At 42.9% G+C, this 15,719-nt stretch overlaps 1 protein-coding gene across 1 annotated transcript; it reads left to right on the top strand.

Moving 5' to 3' along the window:
• The first annotated feature begins 2,018 nt into the window (after nucleotides 1-2,018).
• Nucleotides 2,019-11,255, top strand: LOC112266868 (homeobox protein meis3-like). The gene is made up of 13 exons (XM_042297234.1): nucleotides 2,019-2,381; nucleotides 2,782-2,880; nucleotides 6,560-6,699; nucleotides 6,935-7,109; nucleotides 7,331-7,381; nucleotides 7,528-7,578; nucleotides 8,001-8,150; nucleotides 8,376-8,484; nucleotides 8,651-8,796; nucleotides 9,307-9,383; nucleotides 9,713-9,771; nucleotides 9,942-10,028; nucleotides 10,249-11,255. The coding sequence occupies exons 2-13, from the start codon at nucleotides 2,869-2,871 to the stop codon at nucleotides 10,437-10,439; spliced, it is 1,248 nt and encodes a 415-aa protein (XP_042153168.1). The 5' UTR covers nucleotides 2,019-2,381; nucleotides 2,782-2,868; the 3' UTR covers nucleotides 10,440-11,255.
• Nucleotides 11,256-15,719: the final 4,464 nt, after the last annotated feature.

Here is a 15,719-nt window from a genome sequence, read left to right as displayed (position 1 = left end):
TTCATCAGATATGCAAAAAAAATAGGATTTGAGTCACTTCAAACTGCCAGTGTGAACAAGGTTTGAGAGATGCTAGGTTGAGGGTATAAATGGACAATCTGCAACTTGGCTACATCAATTTTTGGACCTTTAAATTAATTATATATAGGCTACCATTGACGATTGAAGAATATCTTATACTTGCCTCATGGCCTGAGTTCAACGGTTGCACCCCAACAGAACCCCAAATATCTGTAAACAATATAATTGTAAACAAACACTGTTTCGCCTCAAAACATGGCTAAAACGATCATTTAGTTCTCATGGATGGTCAGTCCTTAGCATCCATAGCTTTATCTATGAAATTAAGAGTGGCTACATTTCTTTAGCCCCATTTCTCAGCTGTAGACCAAATCAGTGGCAGGGTGGTCGCTTTGTTGTTGTTTAAACTGCAGATTCCCTGTTTAAGTCCTGAGGCTTTACCTCTAAAGTCACTGCATTGGTGTCAGAAATGGGATGACATGGACTTCATTGACGCATAAGGGTGTGCTTCCCGAAGGATAGTGGTGCATCCCTACAACACCCGCAACCTCATCAAGATGTTTGGATCTTGCACAATAATATGGCTTGGATGTTGGACTGACAAAGATAAGGTCATAAAGAAAAAAATCCAAACATAAAACAATCAGAATAGGACTGCAACTGGATGTATCAATTAATCAGTTAATCAATTAGAAATATCCTATTAGGCGGTCTATTTTCCTGTCCGTTCACATTTTTCATTGATGCTATGGATTCGATGTTAGAGGGGTCTAAAGGCTATGATCATCGTCATAGGAATTAACCTCCCGCCGTGTTAAAAGGCCACAGGTTCGTTGATGTTACGGCGCTCAAAGGCTGCACAGCAAATCACGCCCGACGCCGCCCGCGGTGAAGACTTGCCCCGGCCCATGTGGCCGCAACCGCGCTGCCGATTGAAGTTCGGCCGCCTGTTGGTTCCTCGCCGCGTGAGAGGGGAAAGAGAACCGTTTTGAATAATTATTATGTTACTTAAGAGTAATTTACAACACAAGACGAGGTTGTGAAAGCTGTGAAAGTTTTCCCTCAAGTTAGAATGAGACGAAAGGAAGCCTGGTTTTTACACATCTTCAGATCAATAAAATGGCCAGCTGTTACAAGCAAAGTGGGGACATTTGGCCAGTTTAATGGAGAATTGAATTGAATTGATTTTATTTTGGGGAACATACATATACAACAACATGTACAATGTGGACCCAGAGGATATCACTTGAAAGTATTAATTAAAACGCTTGTTTCCAAAAGTGGTCCTCGATGGTAAAAACAATAACACAATGTAACAAAGATCTATTACATTAAGTCAACAAAAACAAAAAACACTACTATAGTCATTATCAGCCAATAAATGTGTTGTCATAGGTCTTCCCTACTGAAAATGATTTATGACCTGATTTGCCATCCTAAAACAATGTTATCTTGCGTAAAACTATAGGCTATCTTGCGTAGAACCAATGTCTGAGACATTTAATAGCCTCGTCTATAATTACTTACTGTATATGTTACCATATGCACTGTGGTGGGTTGTTCCAGGGTTGTTAAATTAACCTGGCTATACAGAAATGTATCTGAATCCTGAATTGTGCGGCCAATAACCAACATGTCAATAGCCTATCAGAAAGAATCATCAGCATTTTATGTGAATTTTACTTACTTTGACATGCTACTAAAAACAACAAATGCAGTCACTGAGAGTTGGGATACCCCAGATGCTTGAGGCAAGTGTTGGAAACAATATGAACCTTATTTCCAATACCAATAACGGTTGTATGGTGCTCATTAATAAATGCGCTCACTATCCTGCAGATTATGGAATATGAAGAAAAGTCTGTGTTCGACTACACATCTTCGAGTTATCAGACATTATCTTGTCATGGCTCAGCAACCGTGAACGGGAGCGAATAAACTGTGCAAATGCATGCTACGTGAGTGTAGTGCGTGTCATTGGAATAAAACGAGGGGATCCTGCGTTTGTAATGCGCGAGTGTGTGTGAAAAGAAGGTGGGGGTGAGAAACCACGTCGTGTTTTGACCCCCCCAAACAACTCCCGACCACCATCTCTCCCCACATAGTCTCTGCCTATCTCAATGTTTAAAGCAACATCACTCAAGTCGCTGTGACATTTTCCAGCCTGCCGCGACAGTCCATGGACAGCGAGAACGGCCAAAAAGGACGCTACTTCTCCTCGCCAAGCATCTCGCCTGCGAGCCGGACCCAAAAACATAACGTGCGGACCTACCACAACGCTCTCGAAACCGAAGCCCATGCAGGATATCTCGAGCACGGCCTGAGAGTGACTATAGCCTATACGTCAAATCTAGGTTTCGGTGGGATATTTTATGGAATCATATTTTTCTAAAATAGTGTTTTGTATTTCTGTAATATTTGATGCCTGCATGTAACAGCCTAATGGTTGATGTATTCTTATTAGTGACATATATTAAATACACATCGCTTTTATGGTCGTGGACCTCTAAGTTTGGATCATAAAGCTGCTTGCTTGCAATAAAAGTAACGATTCGATTTACTTCGGAAATATATGTAGCCTATTGTAGCCCATAGTAGCCTCGGCTATTGGTGTAGCCTAATTATGGTATACACTGGTTCAGCTGTTCATTATTTCTAACCAACCTCCTTGTAAATAATGATGAGACTTCAGTGTTTGATGCTTCAACTGTTATAATTCCACCTCTATTAGTTTATTAAAGAGCGCATTATTTTCATCAGATCATCTGGATACAGGAGGCAGAACGCCTGCGCTGGACAGCGGGTCTGGTCTCATCCTTCCCGGAGTAGGATTGGCTTCCGTGTCGCATGGATAAGAGGGTAGGATGGCTGTTTACTCTATTCTACTGCATCCTTTACACTCACTCATCATTTGTAGTATCACGGTAGTCTGTATCATTCTCTCCAGATAATAATCTTGCTAGTTTGGTTGTTATGTAGCATTTTGCCTCTATGCTCGGTCCTTACGCTTTGACGTAGCGCCCCTCGCTGCCTGTCTAGACTCTCTCCCTGTCCTCCCTCGCGTAGGCCACATCTCCCAGCTATACAGGGCCAATGAAGGCAGCAGCAATATGTCAAGGAGTTCACATCAATGTAATAAGGAATAACCTTATTGACATAATTGTGCATGCTCTAAATATTCCTAAATAGACTGACCTGACCTAAACGATTAGGGTCGTGTTGATATAATGTCAAGTAGCCTAGTTTGAAATGTGGAAATAGCCTATACATTTCATATAGGCTACATAGTGGCCTATACATTTCATATAGGCTACATAGTGGCCTATACATTTCATATAGGCTACATAGTGGCCTATACATTTCATATATTATCTTGCTTATAAATGAGCTGTTAACTTTTCTTTATCTTTCAATATAGGGTCACGTGTAAGTGAACAACTGTCAGAATGATACTATTCTCATTGTTTTACAAGGGCTTTAGGACTATAAACATATAATCAAATCAAATCAAATTGCATGAGTCACATGCGCGAATACAACAGGTACATTTCACCTTACAGTGAAAAGCATACTTACGAGCCCCTAACCAACAATGCCGTTTAAAAAAATACGAGTAAGAATAAGAAATAAAAGTAACAATTAAAGAGCAGCAGTAAAATAACAATAGCGAGACTATACACAGGGGGGTACCGGTACAGAGTTTATGTGAGGGGGCACCGGTTAGTTATTAAGGTAATATGTACATGTAGGTAGAGTTATTAAAGTGACTATGTATAGATGATAACAACAGAGTAGCAGCTGTATAAAAGAGGAGGAGGGGGGCAATGCAAATAGTCTGGGTAGCAATTTGATTAGATGTTCAGGAGTCTTATGGACTATATAGCTCTTATATAGGGTGTACAAACTCTATTGATAACCATAAACGTTTATCTGGGTTTCAATATGTCTAGTGTAATATTTGAAATACAGTATATTTAAAACTGAGAAATGTGTGTTTCCTGCTGGAATGAATAGTCGATTCTTGGACTAATAAAAGTGGTTGTGAAAGTGGAAAGACATGATATGTCCATATCAGCATGATGTGTAGTGAGGAGGTCGAGGAAGAAGAGAGACAGGTGAGGCAGACCAAGTCGCTAAGTGGGTCAACTCTTTTGCTCTCGTGAGTCGGCGGCTCGCGGATCCCGTTGCTATGTGCACTGAGCTACTCTTTCCTATTCCTAAAGATAATTGCCATAGTAGGCTACTCATGACATTGTATCACACACACACACCAATAACCTGCTGAATATCTACCACATTTTAAGAGTAACTTGTCAAACTCCCACGCAGTGAACTATTGCACTTTTCTGTATCTCTCTTGTTGTTTAATTAAAACGGAAAAAAAGGTAATAGGTCAGATGAAATTTAGGCTATTTGTTATCTGTGTTGTAATAACACGTTCGGCTTGCAGTTGAGTAAGGAAAGACATTTTTGATATGTCATATAGCCTGAGTGTCAACAGCTTCGGGTCGTGCAAATCAAAGTAGCATTTCAGGATAGGATTTTTCGGCTTTTCTGTAATCAGGCCCACAGATGACAATTACGCACTCGCTTTTAATTGATATTTTACATTTGATTTTCGTTATATTAGTCTAATCCTGTTAAGAATTTCGTAATTTGCGCTAATTAAAGTCAACAAAACGGGTACTTTATTTGTCAAATTCGATTACAATTCAGACATAGGCTACTTTAGTTCACTGAAACAAGGTCAAGAAAGTGTATCAGTCAATTATCCATAATTAGCCCAATTCTGGTTATATGCACCAAAGGGAAGTGAATTTGATAAAATTATATATGTTGTGCCATGTACTGTAAAATATACAGTTTATCCCACTGTTTACAATTGTTGGCACTTGCCTGTCATTCGAGCATATTGCTATTAGGCTACCTTCAACGGAAAGAAAATAGATCCGTTTGGAAACCTGTAGAGCTTTCTGTTTTTGCATAGACTTTCTACGTGTATTAGGCCTACATGTATACTAAATATAAAACTATTGTCACAAACTCTTATCATTTTTCATTGGAATAAGCGGGGTGTTGGGACAACGTAGGATACAAATGTACATTTACGTAGGCCCACCCATTGTTGCTTTTTATTTTGAACATAGGCTACTCGAAAAAAATACATTGCATTTGTCTGACAAAATGTTGGACAAAAACATATTTTCTCCTTGAGAATAGTGAAACTGTTGAATGGCTTTGGAAATACAGGCTTAAAGGCGAATGTTTGCAAACTTTGTTTTTGCCAACAGGCAATCTGGTGAAAAGTGATTTGTACGTATTGAGTATATTGCACATTGCAAGTTCAAACAAGACTTTGAATAGTTTCTTCTATCTGATTTATTAAGTAAAACAACTGCAAGAACAATATGAAGGATGCGCCTTTAAATATGAAGGATGCGCATGTCTCCATCCACTGGTCTGTGGTTAATTGTTAGCATTAATATTTCTAATATTTGTAATAGCCTATGTGGTAAAAAAAAACATGTTCAAATTAGTGATATATCAAAACATGATATAGCTTATGCGTATATATTCTCTCTCTTTGAGCTATCATGATAAATACGAGGATTGCAGTTAATTATAATCGTATGAACATTGTAAGTGTTTCTCACATTTGAAGCTCAGCCTCATGCCTTTTGGGACAATTTGAAGAATTCGTCATGTTGATTTCGATGCTTTGATCGGTTGACGCACAGCGGCTACAGTCGCATTGTAATCGGAGAGCTCGTGTAAAGAAAGGCGCGGAATCTGATATTGGCGATTGCGTTAATAGCGAGTATCCATGAAATAAAAGGTGGCCCCACAAAAACCGCAGAGCAGGTGCACGCTGTGATCACGCAGCCATATGGGACTATGATTGGCCATACTTTAATCCAGGAGAAAACCGCTGGCTTTTGATGACAGGAGAAAAGCCTTGGAGACTGAAGTCAGCTGCAGTTTAACACACATCAGCTCTGTGAGGTTGAGAGAGAGATATGAGACTGACAGAGTGTGTGAGAGATAGAGAGCATAGGCTCATGTTTATGTATGAATCTCTGTGTGTTTGTTTAACTCATGTCAATTGTCCCAGTGTGGATGTTGCTTTTCCCTCCGAAAAACTGCTCAGCAAGGAGCCTCTAGTCAGAAAATTAGCTACAGCTTCGAAGTGATCTGCTTCCATATTCACAGGGGGCCACATCTCCTAATTTCTCTCTCTCTCTCTTTCTTTCATTCTTGCTCTTACGAACACGCGCGCGCACACACACACACACACACACACACACACACACACACACACACACACACACACACACACACACACACACACACACACACACACACACACACACACACACACACACACACACACACACACACACACACACACACACACACACACACACACACACACACACACACACTCTCTCTCTCTCTTCTCCACAACAAAGTGCAGATGATTAAAATACACCCCAACACACATGTTCAATATGTTACGTCTCTCCCCCCTGTTCCTCAGTATGAAGACCTGGTGCACTACTCAGGGTCAGAGGGCATGCCCGTGGGGGGGTATGGAGAGGTCATGAGGTCACTGCACCCCCCTCACTATGGCCACACTGTCCCAGATTCCCTCAAACACCACAGGGACCAGATCTATGGGTGAGCAGAAAATAACTATTTCACTGCAGTTTGTGTTTGTTAGATTTCTTGTTCGTTCTAACAGTATGCATATGTATATTTACTGTCAGTGTGCTCTGTGCCTATATACATTTTCTTCGATGTGTGTGTGTGTATTGTGTACATGCATGTGTGTGAGGACAGCGAGAGAGAGAGTGTGTGTGTGTGTGTGTGTGTGTGTGTGGCTATGTTAACTGTGTGTGTTCTGTGTGCACAGTCATCCCCTGTTTCCATTGCTGGCCCTGGTGTTTGAGAAGTGTGAGCTGGCCACCTGCTCCCCGCGGGACGTCACATCCCACTCTGTCCCTCCCCACCTCCAAGGCCTGACCAATCACAGTGATGTATGCTCCTCAGACTCCTTCAACGATGACATCGCAGCCTTCGCCAAACAGGTGAGTTACATCTCCATGAGCCAATCAGAGAACAGCTGTGTACTGTATGTGTGATGTGTCGTAGTGACAAGGATTCATGATTAGATTAGATTTTAGATTAGAAGTTTAATAGTCACATGTACAGGGTTGCAGGTGTAATTACAGGGTACAGGGGAAATGGTAAGCTCCGAGCTCCAACCATTATCCAAATGACCTTGTACGTCTTTCCTTGTGTAATTCAGATTCGCTCAGAGAAGCCCATTTTTTCTACAAATCCTGAACTGGACAACCTGGTATGAAAATAAATGCACGTGTATACTTTAATAAATGCTTATTGCGTACATGTAGCGACGCACAGTAACTTAGAAATTGATTAAGAATAACTCATACACATGTTTTTCAGTCATAGTAACAGCTACCAATCTGTTCTTCTCCTCAGATGATCCAGGCCATCCAGGTACTACGTTTCCACCTGTTGGAGCTGGAAAAGGTGTACTTCTTCACTCATCTAAAATATATTGTCTCTCTCTCTCGCTCTGTCTCTGTCTCTCTTTCTGTCTCTCTCTCGCTCTCGTTTTCTCTCTCTCTCTGACTCTCTCTCTCTCTGACTCTTTCTCTCTCTCTCTCTCTGTCTCTCTCTCTCTCTCTGTATCTCTCTCTGTCTGTATCTCTGTCTGTATCTCTCTCTGAATCTCTCTCTGTATCTCTCTCTGTATCTCTCTCTCTCTCTCTCTCTCTCCCTCTCCCTCTCTCCCTCTCTCTGTCTCTCCTCTTACCCTTTACGATTCAGACTAGTGACTGCTGACTGCAGGCCAACCAGGTATGATCAGCCGTCACACACCTAAACCACACAGTACTATACTATTTCCTGACACCACCTGTTCTCCCTCTTCCTCGTCTTCTATTCTCCAGGTTCATGACCTGTGTGATAACTTCTGCAATCGCTACATCACCTGCCTGAAGGGCAAGATGCCCACAGACCTGATTCTGGATGACAAGGAGGGTGGGCCCAAGTCCGACGTGGAGGATTTCACTGGCTCCTGCACTAGTCTGTCAGAACAGGTAGGTGACACTTGAATGACGATTGGCTAGCATATTTCACACTATATCTCTCTCTCAATATGACTCTGAAAAAGACACTGATGAAGCCCTGTCGGGCAAAACACTTGTCCCTAAAGAGGGAATAAATGTTGCTTTCTTTGACTACAAGTACTGAGTGCGGACCGTCTTCATTCTCCTGTTCATCTCAATATGTTTCTCTCTCTTTCCTTCCCGCGCTCTCTGTAGAATCAGTCGTGGTTGCGGGATCCAGATGACTGTGCATCCACTCCGCTAGGGACCCCTGGCATGTCGTGTGGCCTGCCTTCACACAGCACAGACAACTGCAGCGATACGGGTACCTCTAACACACTAACTCATACACACGCCTGCACAAACACACACTTGTCTTTTCAAACACTCATGCTAACAACATAATCGACATACGCAAATAAACCTGACATCAGTTGGACATGTTAACGCACGCACGCACGTAATGCCATATCTCTATTGTCCTCTGGCAGGGGATGGTTTGGATGGGGGCGTGGCCTCCCCCAGTACGGGAGAGGAGGACGATACGGACCGAGACAGAAGGAACAACAAGAAGAGGGGCATTTTCCCCAAACTGGCAACCAACATCATGAGGGCATGGCTCTTCCAGCATTTATCGGTGAGAAAAGAGAGACAGTAGAAAGAATAGTGAGAGAAGAATGACAGATAGAAGCAGAGAAAAGCAGAGGGGAGCCGAGAGGAGAGGAACGAGGGAGAGGAGGAAGGGGATATCGTTCACATAATGCAAATAAATTAGTTGAAAATGGAATGACAGAGATAATGTGTGAATAAGAGGTTCAATATTAAATAGTTCTGAACAGAGAGAGAACAATTGAAGTCATTCTGATATTTAGAAGTTATATTGGAGATATGAATTCAGATGTAATGTCAGTCATTAGTATTCATCTAACGGTTGTAGAACTCCCTTATTTACATGCTTTGGGTTTTTAATTCTACATAGATACTTCTGGAGCCATTTGTGTGTGGCGTATGAGTGAGCCAAAATGATACATTTGATGATTTTATGCAATAATAATCTATGCCAAAAGCAAAGGCTAGACATGCTCTTGCTGAATCTCAACCAGTTTGGCAAATACATAATGCCCTTGTTCTGAATGTCCCTTCCCAGCACCCATACCCCTCAGAGGAACAGAAGAAGCAGCTGGCACAGGACACAGGCCTGACCATCCTGCAGGTCAACAACTGGTCAGTACCCCCCTGATCAATAACCAATGATCAGCTCTGTGTTTTACTACTGTACTGTGTCCCTCGTCGACCTGGACCTTAGCATGACCTCCGCTGACCCCATCAATACTGATCAATCCATTATCACCCAGAGATCCATACTCCCTCTGTCCTAATGTGGATTGACGGTGAACCATGAAGGGGTTAAGTGGTTGTAAAAGTGAAAGGTTAATCTTCCCAGAGTTAGTCCTTTTCTCCATTAACTGACTCTCCTTCCATTCAATTCTCCTCCTCTTTGTGTTCTCCGCTCCTATTCTCCCTCTGTTTCATATCCCCTCCTTCCTCTTCAGGTTTATCAATGCAAGACGGAGAATAGTACAGCCCATGATTGACCAGTCAAATCGCTCAGGTAATAATTACCACTGTATTCCCTCCTCTAATGTATTGTTACTGGTGTATCTATACATTCCTAGGTTGTATTGATGCTATAGGTGTGTATTTTGAATGCATATGTGTGTAGCTGATCGATATGCACAGTCAGGTTAGGTGAATGATGTGCGTGTGTGTTTGGTTGACCAGGTCAAGGTGGTCCTTACAGCCCAGAGGGAGCAGCACTGGGGGGCTACGGACTGGACAGCCAAGCCCACCTGGGTCTCAGGGCAGCAGGTAAGAGACAGAGATAAGGACGACTGGGTCATGTTCATTAGGCAACAAAGAGAAGAAAACAGACTGAAGCAGGGAGGCAGTACCAGAACTCCAATAAGAAATGCTCTTTTCCATTTTCCCATTTGAAAAGGTTTTGCTATGGTGTGCCAGACTGAACATGACCCTAGTGCATGTGGTATGTTGTTGTACAGTACCTCCTAATATCTCTCCTTCTCCACAGGTCTTCAGGGGATGCCGTCTCTTCCCGGAGAGTACCCCGGGGCCCTGCTGTCCCAGTCTGGCTACCCCCACGCCGGCCCGTCCCTGCACCCCTACCCCGGCCCCCACCCCGCCATGCTGCTGCACCCGCCGCCCCACCCCCACCCCGCCGATCCCCTCATAGGCCAGGGCCTGGACATACACGCCCACTAACTGAGAAGGAAGGGTGTGAAGGAGAGAGGAGAGGGGAGAGAGGGGCCATCCTGGGGGAGATGGGGGCTCACACACCCGCCACACGCTAACTACGACAGCATGGCGCAAGTCCAAATGTTTACATTCCCGCCGTAAGACACTGACTTCCACAGTCACTCAACCCACTCAAGCCATTGTCTGCAACATGCATACCCTTCCCTCAACATACCACCGCTGGCCCCTCTTATACCATCAATAACATACTTACATTCCATCTCAGACGTAGACAAAGACACACACCACACTGGGTCCCTGAGTGTGAGCCAAACCCACTTCAGGGTGGAAGAGGCGAGCGTCCTCAGCCCCTCTACATACTCTATGGTGACAGTGAGCTGTCTGACTCCCAGGATAGAGCCCCCTCTAGGAGCATAGAGGAACACCCCACACGGACCACTGACCAGCCAACTTGCCTCTCTCTCCCACCTGGCCTACTGGCCAACCAAACGGAAAGACGGAAGGACACAGGTCAGACACACAGCTCCCGATCTGCCTGGGTCACCTTAACCTCCATAACTCTTATGACCTCACACAGCCCAGGCTTGAAGCGTTGTGATTGGACAGAATGCCAGTGATACACTCTAACCTCTCTCCTCCACGCCCCAGGCCACACCCAGTCTTCCCACACCGACAACTGTCACACACACACCGTGTTTAATTTGACTTTTTTTTAGATCTATTTTTGTATTTATATGTGTCAGAGAGGTGGGACCTGACAAAAGTCCTGTGAACAGTGATCTTCCAGGGCATCACTCTGCATGACTCTTGTACACTATGAATGAGCTCAATTTGTCTCTCTCAATTTGTTCAAGGACGTACCTTGGTTTGTTTAAATATGTTGGAATGAGTTGATCACTTACCTCCTTAAGATCCTGTCAGTCGTGAATAGTAGGGTTTACTGTGGGATCCACATCATAAGCCAAACAGTGAACACACACGCACGCACGCACACACACACGATCCTGTCATACCATTTCATGGTCCATGTTGTCTGCCGTTGTGTTTGAGGAGGACAGCCAAGGACGTTACACACGCTGCATCTTCCTCAGTTCCTTATGGGTCTCTGATAAAATAATTTATTTCCAAATGTTGGTGACAATAATTGATGATGACGATGTTACAGTTATGATTTTGCTTATAGTATTAAAACCTTTCTTTTGTAAAAGTGTGTGAATGACTTTTTCTTTGAGTTTGCCCTCCAATTATTTGCTGTCAGGTGTGAAAAGTCAACACGGTAATGAAATACACAAATCAGTATTAGGAATCAGTATCTTGAAAACATTCATATTTTCTTCCTGGTACAATCACATGTCGTTACTATATGCTAATTGTCTCATTTTCAATTGATGTATGCTGCAGTTTTGTACCCCCTTCTTTTCTTATTTTTCTCTACTAGCCTAGCATCTTCCCTGACCTCTCTCCCTTAGTTTAGCTCTCTGTTAATTTTTTACTCCTCATTTTCACTCTGTCTTTCCACATTCCTTCCTCATTCACTTTATACCTCCTCCCATCTGCAGGGCCATGTGCAACAAGGTTCAAATCCAAGCCAAAGTGATTACTCATTAAATGTCAAACACAATTCAAACGCATTTGGCCTGGCCTAAACCCTCCTCCTCCACCCGGCCATCCATTCAATCCCCACCTCACCCCTGTCCTGTGATAGATGCAGCCTGCAGCAGGGGTCAGAGTTCATACAAGGGTCAACAGGAAATGGCCTGGCTTTATGACCCTCGGGGCTGACTCCAAGTCCCACCACATATTTTCCTGTCCACACACTCATTCGCCTTGTCCATCTTGTCACTCTTTCTTTTTTTGTGTGTAACCCATGCCATGCTAGTCGTGTCCCAGCTATAAATTTAGTCCTCAATCTGTGGACACACACAGTTGGTTCATAATTTGTTGCACTGCAGGTCCATTGTTTACATCGAGCTTCCTGAACATGTGTATGAGTTCATTTATGAACGTGTTCCTCTTGCTTATTATCTTGACTATGTAAAGTGACTTTGGAGCTGGAAAAGCACTTACAATTATTATTTAAACACCATAGTCCCATAGAGAACATAAGTGACTGTATGATCACCTGAAGGAGATCTCAGAGCCAACAGCAAACATACAGACAGCAGGAGTGAGATTCTATTCATACTGTTTTCACTTTATGATTGCTTTTGATAGCTAGAGTCCGTAGCCTCACACAAACACAAAATCCATTAGCTAGTGGAAATTGCATTGCATAAATGTGCCAATACTGGGAAAGGCAAGGGAGCGAGAATAGTGTGCACAGCCACAGAGCTCAGTGAGGGAAACGTATAGCATGAAGTCATTATGGCAACTAAGTCTATCTTAATAATGAAATAACCCAAAACTGGAGGAACTGGAAGGCTAGAGCAGGAGAAAATATTATAAACACACATTTTTGGGGGAATACAGATTTTAAAAATATATTTATATTGTAAATAGAACAGTAACCTAACCTTAATGTAAACCAGATGTATTCAATATTTGTGAGAACATTGTACTTGTATAATGAATCCCAGCAGGATTTTGGCAGACATGTGTTGCAGATTATTTGAGTTACAGAAATACAATGGCTAAACAATATTGCTTCCTATTTTTTAAGTCTTCATATGAGCAACTCTGTTTGAGGATTGTGTTTTGAGAATAAAAATATGCATATTGTATGTGTATCAATGCTATAGCTAATAGGTCTGAATGAACGAAAAGGTGCACGAAAAGAGGAAAAAAATCTCCATTTTGTTTAGATGTCTGTGTGTGGTTTGTTTTTAAGCGGAATGCGGAATGCTGAATGTGTGTGTGCGCGCGCAAGTGTGTGTGTGTGTGTGTGTGTGTGCGGAGGAGGGCCTCTGGTGGTCATTAATCATTCAATTACACACCTGTCAGAGTTCAGACAAGGGGAGAGAGCTGCACACAGGGGGGAAAGAAAGAGGGAGAGAAAGCGAGAGGAAAAGTGTCCGAAGACAAAGCCTCAACAGGGGGAAGCGGTTTGTGACAACGAGTGAAAGAGCAGAATAGGACAAAAGGGACAAACAAAATAAGAGTGGAGGCCAGAGAGACAGTGACAGACAGATGAGCTCAGTGACGTACTGTCCCATATGGAACGACCATCGTCAGAGCAGACAGGTCAGGATCCAACGACGACGCTCTGCTCGCTTTCACAAGCCTTCATTAAAAATCTCGCAGGACGATGTAGAATAGAACCATTTTATCTGTCAGCCAGAGAGGGGAAAACAAGAGTTGGTAGCTCCGACGGTCGTTTACCACCGAGTTCAAATACTGTTTCCAGCCTGGGAACAGCCCGGATGTGTAGCAGCCTGATGATGCATAAACTGGAGTAATGTCGTGAATAATTGATTGAAAAGTGTTTGGTCCTGATTCACAAATGTCTCTCATCTATTTATCACTATTAGGAGAGGCTGCCAGGCCCATTAGAACAGCTGCTCGTTAGATGCCTGTCAATCAAGGGGGAGGGGAGACACACTGATACTGGTATACATTTAGTGCGAGGAACAAGTGTTTGTGATATACTGTTTAGTGTGAATATTCATGTTTTTCCAGAATGTGTGTGTGACTGTCTATTGTTCTGGTGTTGCCTTGTGCTTGGATGTGCATGTACTTTGTGTGTGTGAGTATGTGTGCGTGCGTGCAAGTGGGTATCTTTGTGTGACCATCTTTTTTTTTCTCTCTCTCTCTCTCTCTCTCTCTCTCTCTCCTCTCTTCTCTCTCTCTCACTCTCTCTCTCTCACTCTCTCTCTCACTCACTCTGCATCAGTACGGCCTCTATGTTTAGCTGCAGCTAGCTAGCGAAGTCCTAATTTTAAAAGCCTCAGGCGTCTGCCATCTGTGTGCTCGTCACCGCCATATATCAAATGCACGGCTGGACTGAATGTGTAATATGGTCCCATGTATGCATAATATATCACGTGATCATGTAGGTAGGTGTGTGTAGTAGGTAAAGTCTCAGCCAATGTTCCTCCATCAGTCTCTCTCTCATCAGGTTTGACTGGGCTGATGAAGGGCCCAGATGTTTCTTAGACCTGGTTATAAGACTGAAAAGCAGGCAGAATGCCAGATGTCTCATTAGGCAAATTTGATTAGGTTTCTCATTTAAAATTCTGAATGAGGCAGTTCCATATGTATGAATGTATGGGAGGGCACGTGTGTGTGTGTGTGTGTGTGTGTGTGTGTGTGTGTGTGTGCATTCATTTGCATATGAGGCATTCTGTATAAGTAATTGCATGTGCATGTATATATTACAGTATGCCGTGTGTGTGTGTGTGTGTGTGATCTGTGTCCATGTGGTAGAGCTACCATGTGTCAGTGTATGGTAATACATGGGCTTGCATAAGGACCTGTCTGCTCCACTGTTCACTCTTTAGCATCAAAGTATTCTAATGTGCAGATGTCTAGAATGCTGTTTTTACTGTATGCAAACATTATTTCACATTCCACCATCCTAAAGCATGACAAATAATGTTGATTAAAATAATGACAGAATGAAGTTAAAAACAGAGTACATATTACACACAACATAACACAATCGGATCAACAGTTATTTCTTTCTTTCTTTCTTTCTGTTAATTCAGGCATCCCAACACATTTCTCAAACTCCTTATGCACTAACGAGCTCCACTGTTATGCCTGACTATTGCAACCCAGAGGAAACAGACAAAAGTGGTGTGGTACTGCAACCTAGTGGTCAGCATGGAAAACACATCAACTGTGTTCTAACCATGGAGCCAGCCTGCTGAAAACCTCCATGCCTTGCCCCAATTTTAATTTAAATTTTAATTGAACCTTTATTTAAATAGGCAAGTCAGTTAAGAACAAATTCTTATTTTCAATGACGGTCTAGGAACAGTGGGTTAACTGCCTGTTCAGGGGCAGAACAACAGATTTGTACCTTGTTAGCTCGGGGGTTTGAACTTGCAACCTTCCAGTTACTAGTCCAACGCTCTAACCACTAGGCTACCCTGCCGCCCCAAAGGAGCATTGGTGGCAAATCTGATGGCCGAATGGTAAAGAACATCTAGCCCCTCGAGAGCAACCTTACCTGCCTATCTATAAATTACATCTCCGTAATCTAGCATGGGTAGGATGGTCATCTGAATCAGGGTAAGTTTGGCAACTAAGGTGAAAGAGGACCGATTATGATAGAGGAAACCAAGTCTAGATTTAACTTTAGCCTGCAGCTTTGATATGTGCTGAGAGAAGGACAGTGTACCATCT

Source organism: Oncorhynchus tshawytscha, linkage group LG14 (assembly GCF_018296145.1).
Source record: "Oncorhynchus tshawytscha isolate Ot180627B linkage group LG14, Otsh_v2.0, whole genome shotgun sequence".
NCBI classification, from domain to species: domain Eukaryota; kingdom Metazoa; phylum Chordata; class Actinopteri; order Salmoniformes; family Salmonidae; genus Oncorhynchus; species Oncorhynchus tshawytscha.
The sequence above is the reverse complement of the archived record's forward strand: the minus strand, read 5'-3'. Positions and strand labels throughout refer to the sequence as shown.

Coding starts and splice junctions, on each gene's coding strand:
- LOC112266868 (XM_042297234.1), top strand. Junction 7,382..7,527: donor ATCCTGAACTGGACAACCTG/GTATGAAAATAA, acceptor TCTTCTCCTCAG/ATGATCCAGGCCATCCAGGT. Junction 9,772..9,941: donor TGACCAGTCAAATCGCTCAG/GTAATAATTACC, acceptor TTGGTTGACCAG/GTCAAGGTGGTCCTTACAGC.